Raw genomic sequence first — 6000 nt, forward strand, 5'->3', positions numbered from 1 at the left:
CACCCCAACTCAGCTAGATATTACCAATTTAAAAAATTCAAAACATAAAAAACCACCTAAACCTAGCACAGGAAAAGAAATATGAAACAAACAAACAAAGCAATTCACAAAGCCTCCCAAAGAGAACTTTGAATGATACCAAGGCCAGACAAAGGAAATATCTAAAATTCTAAATTCTAAATCGAGAAAAGAAATATGAAACATAAACAAACAAAGTAATAAAGGCAAAAGGCAACAAGCTAGTTTAACATATTTTTAACAGAGAGGAACAACCGGTCAATGGTATGGGAGAAACAAAGGAATGGCTTAAAGTTGTCCAGAATCTACCATACCTTTTTTAAGTCATAGCTATCAACTACACTCTAGTCTACTCCTAAGAACTCGAGAGATGGTAAAGATTAGGTGAAACCTATCAACTACACTCTGCTTCGCCATACTAAGGACAACTAGGCAAAGTGAGTGCAATCTTCTAAGGTTGTGCTTGAGATTTTTAGACTACGAATGATACCATCCAACGAACAATATTCGCCCAAAGTAGAAGTTAAGCATCCATGATATAAGCTCAGGCTAACTTTACACATTGAATAAAAATCATCTATTCAAAGAAAGTATTAGCAATAGTTTGACCAGTCTATACTATCAAATCCTTCATTCACCTTTAAAATTCATTTAATTACTCAAAATAATAAAGTTCAAAATGTGGGTTGTGACAAATTAAAAAAAATCTAAATTGACCTCAAATATGTATGAAATGGGGGGTGACATGCTCATCTTAAAGAATTTTGAAAATTTAAAAACATGTTTGAAGGACAAGCGAAAGAAATGGTTCTTCCATCCCAAAGCCAAGAGACAGAAAATTACATGATAAATACACTCTCTCGAGTCTCATTTTAGGATTGAGCACTGGATACACAAATATGTGCTATTAGAGTGTGAAGCATCCATTGATGGCTGAAATACTTAGGAGTTGTAGGCAATTTCTTTTGCATAATGGGTTTGTCTATTCGTCAGAATGCAATTGATTATGGAAACACTGTTAGAGATAATGGAGAAGGCACTCCAAGAGTTCCTAAGGGAAGATGAAAAGCTGCAGAGGCAACAATTTTAATCCCAGCATATTCTAATAAGCATAGTTCGCAAACTTTGTGAGTACTCTGTGTTTTTTTTGCTGCACATGTTTTTAACGACACTAGAACAACGTGAGAAAAAACGCTGATGTAGGTATAACGCATTTTTCACATTTTTTTTGGCTATAAAGCCATGCATTCTCTCTTTTGAGATGTCAATTTTTAATTTAATATATTTTGTGATTGAATTTTGCAAACAGAATATGTTTTTTGAAGAAATTTTAATTTTTAGTACTTTCTAAGTTGCTAAGTTTTTACTGGGCTTGCTGAGTACTCTCTGTGTCTGAGCCTGTGAACTATGCTAATAAGTATATGAGCTGAAACATGACATGGCATCCACAGATATTGAAGAGTCAGAACTCTTTTTATAACATGTTTTGTGTTGTTCAATTTGGGTAGACTGTTCCTCTTAATATTATGGGATTTATTTGGGTTTTATGTGTGTTGCATATTCTGTGTGTATAGTTTGAGCACTTGATTGATCTTAATTAATTTGTCTATCATTCACTATAATATCAGAGTTTTATGAGTAGAGAATAACTTGAACGAGTCTTCAAAGGTATTGGAAGAACAATCAACTATCTTCCAAATTTTTTGTTCTCTTAGCTTTCTACATTTCATGTGACAATAATATCCTATTGTTAATCACTATTCTGACTGTCTGAGAATATACCTGAGAGGATACATGTTTCACTGAACATCATTTCTTTAAAACCACATTTATTTTGAGAGTTTAGGGCATCTTCAACAGCTGCATGACTCATATTTTGAATTTCCTGTGCTGATTTAAAATTTTCAGAAGGTTATTTATGCATAGCTCCAGTTCAGTCTAAATTGTGAATATTTGGATGCCAGTATCTGCATGTACTCACATACCCTGGCAATTCTCTTTTGTACTTAAGAGTAGACTGACCATGGAATTAGACCCTTTTCTCTAGAGTGCATATTAATGTTAACATACTCCAAACTTGTTTCTTTTTATTGAATCCGAACCAATTTGACCACATCACATGTAGCTGATCCAATTCTTTACCATATGCTGAAAGCTGTCTGTTGTGCTGACATGGGCTCCATCCTGGAAGATGGTATCCAAGGGAGCCTGAAGGATGGTATATTATAAGTGGTGGTTAGAAGTTAGATACAAGGACAATTTAATTTTTGTGTCCATGCATGCATGAACATTATATTTCATTCTAATTTCTACTTAAATTTCATGTTCTTCCATATCTAGCCTATATATTTGAATTTTGAGTGCTTTCAAAAAACTGCTAACTGTTTCTCATTTTGTGCATGTGGTGAGTTAGTTGTTTGAGAAGGTAAGCATACAGAGTTGCCAGAGTGCAAAGCTGGAGGGAAAAGAGAATTTTGACAGGCTTGGAGGGAATGCAGTCTATGCTTTTATATATCCGAACTTTATGGTTAATAGGTATATCAGTTATAATAATATGAAACATTAGAGGCTCGGGTGAGGTATGCTTGATTTGAGTGCTTATTAGTTTCAATGGAAACAGGTATGGTCCTTGGATGGACACCAATCTTGTCCTGCCACTGGGAACTTCCAAGTGCCAAGTAATCTTTGATTACTTCCTTGAGACCTCACAGCAGGTATATATTCAGTTTTTTGTTGTTATTTCTAATTTGATAATTGGGAATGCTACCAATGAGTGGTATTTCTAATTTGATTTTTTGAATCGTGTATGGTCTTGAAGTTGCAACCTTTTGATTATCATATCAATAATTATTAGAATTAATAAACTCTTCACAAAGTATTTCGAGACAATTTAGGAGTGCAACATTAGTGTGCTCATTTGCAAATAGCTTCATCAATACCTTAAACATCTTTTAATTAGCAAACTTCCATTTGATTTCTGTATCCCAAATTCCAATTACCACTTTCTGTTTGACTGGCCCAGATTCTTCTGAACCAAGAATGCAATCCCCAGGCATAATCCATAATTCATAATTTTATTTATCCAATTAGGTTTTTTCCAAGTCAAATTTTATAAAAATTCATGCTTATATGAGGCTACCTTTTCTTTTTTAAGTTCCACTACATGTACATATTTACCCTGGACATCTATTGCCATGAAAGTGTCAGATTCAAGAGGAAGAAAATGCATATCCTTTAGGTTTCTACTGTAGGCATTTCTTCAGAGCACAGCTAGAACTTTAGCAGTTTTTATAGAGGTTATATCTATTGAAAACTGTGGGACACCTTGGAAAAATAATTCTGTCATATTTGCTTGTAAACGATACATTATAATAACCTTGTATACTTGAGCACAGGGTCCATACTTTCTTTAATTCTCCAAATTTTGGCGATTCACTCCTTCAGGGTTCTCATAGAACGTCATAGACCCATAAACAAATTAAATCCTGGTCATTAATCCTCTGCGTCTGCTTCTCAGTCAAGCCCAATTCAATATTGATGTTCTGAATGGCTTCATACTCTAACTGTAGATTATAACCTTTCTGTAATTTCCTTGTAGGTTTGTTACTCTTCAATCTTGCATTGCTTTCTTTCCCAAAATAAGTCAACAAATTTACCATAAGTTTTCTCATCAATACCCTCTGTCAATACTTAACTAAAACTGACAGCTCTTTCAAGGGATTACCCTTACTAGCGCACTCCATTCTAAATACCATAATATCTATTTACATGTTCCTTAACGGTCTGCAAACCAATCTTCTGCCTGTCAAACAGGGCATGGTCAGGGAATGGCATAAATCAATTACAGATTTATAAGAACATAATCCCAAAATTAATCTCGTTGTACACAATTTTATGATGATATTTCAAATGTTCTGGTTAGTTCAACAATCTTTGCCTCATTATTGCTTCTCATTTTGTAGAGATTTTTTTTTCAAAAGCAAAAGGATGATATATCCCTGCCTTGTAATTGTTGTGCCTTATGTTTACATCTATAACAAGAATGATGTTACATAAAATTTCATTCAGGCACAATATGCAATAGAAAACCAGTACCTTGATAGTATGTCATTGAGTATTGCAAGTAATACTATCATTACTATTTAAAATCCATAGGAGATTCTGACAAAGTCCTTCAACTTCTTTGTTAGGTAGGCAACAAAAACAAGCAGCTTTATCTGGCATCAAAATTTCAATTATATTATCATTAATGTTTGGCGTTTAATTTCTTCTTCATGAGGTATTGCTTGGCTAATCCTATGAAATAATCCTTGCCTGTGGAATCTAAGTTCAATTTTTCATGAATTACAGAATGATAAAGCATTTATTGAAAGGAGTCTACAAGAAAGTGAAAGGGTACAGGTATATGAAAAAGATGCACCCATATTTTTCTGTGGATAATGATGATAGGATTTCTCTCATATGTTTATTTACTATTGTAACTTTCCCTCGAATACTTTTTTACTAAATTATATAGATGTGCCTTTGTTTGATGGAACTCAGATAGAGGATATCTCATTATGCGAAGGTGTCCAAGCGGGCTTGATGTCTCCAGCATACAACAGTGGTCGTTATGCACCTCAAGTTGAAATGGCCATGCACCATTTCCATTGTTTATTACACAAGGATCTTGTCAAATCTTGATCTTCTATCAAGTCTCGAGGAATTCAATGCATTCAAGTAGGTCTAGTAGTGGTCTGTACGTAGATTAGTGATAAATTTCAAAACCCAATGGAATGATTGTTATTCAATATATATAAAAAAAAAAACTATCAAACAATGTTCATTTCTTTTCACTCTTAGCTTCACCTTTTTGAATGTATCCATTATCCTAAGATAATATTGGACACCAGGGCCAAGAAAACTTTCATTGCACATAACAAGGCAAAGATCGCCTTTTGTTGTCTACTTTGGCCTATAGTAACAATAATAATCATACATGTGGAAAAAATAAGGTAAAGATCAATATTTTCTAGTTTTCACACCATTGTTGTAATTTCCAAAAGTACAATTTTGGTCTTGGAGTGGCAAAGTGTTAGTGTAGTTATGCACAAAGTGGCAAAGTGGTGACCAAAATGTTAAAGTGTGAATTAGATCTACCACTTGGCAAAACTCAAAGATGGCAAATTGACATGTGCTGTGCAAAAGCATGATTTTGAACTAGAGAAGGCCAAGTGACTAAAGTGGCAAAGTGGCTTGGATGGTGTAAAAGTGTGATTCATGTGACTCCTAACTTCAAAGGAACAAACTAAAATATAAGTGCAAGAAGGATAGGGGTTATTTCACATCCCCTTGGTTCTTCAACACCGCCATCGAGGGTTCGTGACATGGCTTAACTGCCTCCTGTGGTTTATTTATCTCTGTTGTTTGTATTGGGCATTAATAGGTCAATCTTTTAGTACAATGACAAACCTTGGGCCAACAAATGGTATTTGAGCTCAAGTCATAGGTTCGAATCTCTCAGTCGCACTGGGGGGAATGTTGAAAGGTTGGTGCCTTCGTCCCCTTGGTTTTTCAACACTACCATCGAGGGTTCATGGCATGGCTTAACCACCCCCTGTGATTTATTTATCTGTGGTGTTTGTATCAGGCATTAATAGGTCAATCTTTTGGTGCAATGACAAACCTTGGGCCAGCATATGTATATGTATATGTACATGTACATGTATATGTATATGCATACATATACATATACATATACATATTTGTGTGTGTTATATGTATATGTATAAATGTATGCCCTTTGTTAGAATTATAATACCTTGCAATAATTTCTTTTTAATCAAAACATAAAATAAAAAAATAAAAAAATTCAAAACTCTAAAAGAATATTTTCAAATTTTCATTAAAAAACACTTGATTGGAGAAATTTGGAGTTGAAACTCCAAAAGAGGGGTTAAGTTGCCACATAAACAATTTTAGGTGAAACTCTTTTGGCCAACA

At 34.2% G+C, this 6000-nt stretch overlaps 1 protein-coding gene across 1 annotated transcript in view; it reads left to right on the forward strand.

The window, feature by feature from the left end:
- Positions 1-5037, forward strand: part of LOC131065139 (choline monooxygenase, chloroplastic) — a 201685-nt gene extending 196648 nt beyond the window's left edge. Inside the window, exons 7-10 of the mRNA XM_057999568.2 lie at positions 2432-2553; positions 2639-2732; positions 4369-4419; positions 4561-5037. Of these exons, the coding sequence (XP_057855551.2) occupies positions 2432-2553; positions 2639-2732; positions 4369-4419; positions 4561-4701 (408 nt within the window). The 3' untranslated portion in view covers positions 4702-5037. The remainder of the gene's footprint in view (positions 1-2431; positions 2554-2638; positions 2733-4368; positions 4420-4560) is intronic.
- The last annotated feature ends 963 nt before the right edge of the window (positions 5038-6000 follow it).

Source organism: Cryptomeria japonica, chromosome 5 (assembly GCF_030272615.1).
Source record: "Cryptomeria japonica chromosome 5, Sugi_1.0, whole genome shotgun sequence".
Taxonomy (NCBI): Eukaryota; Viridiplantae; Streptophyta; class Pinopsida; order Cupressales; family Cupressaceae; genus Cryptomeria; species Cryptomeria japonica.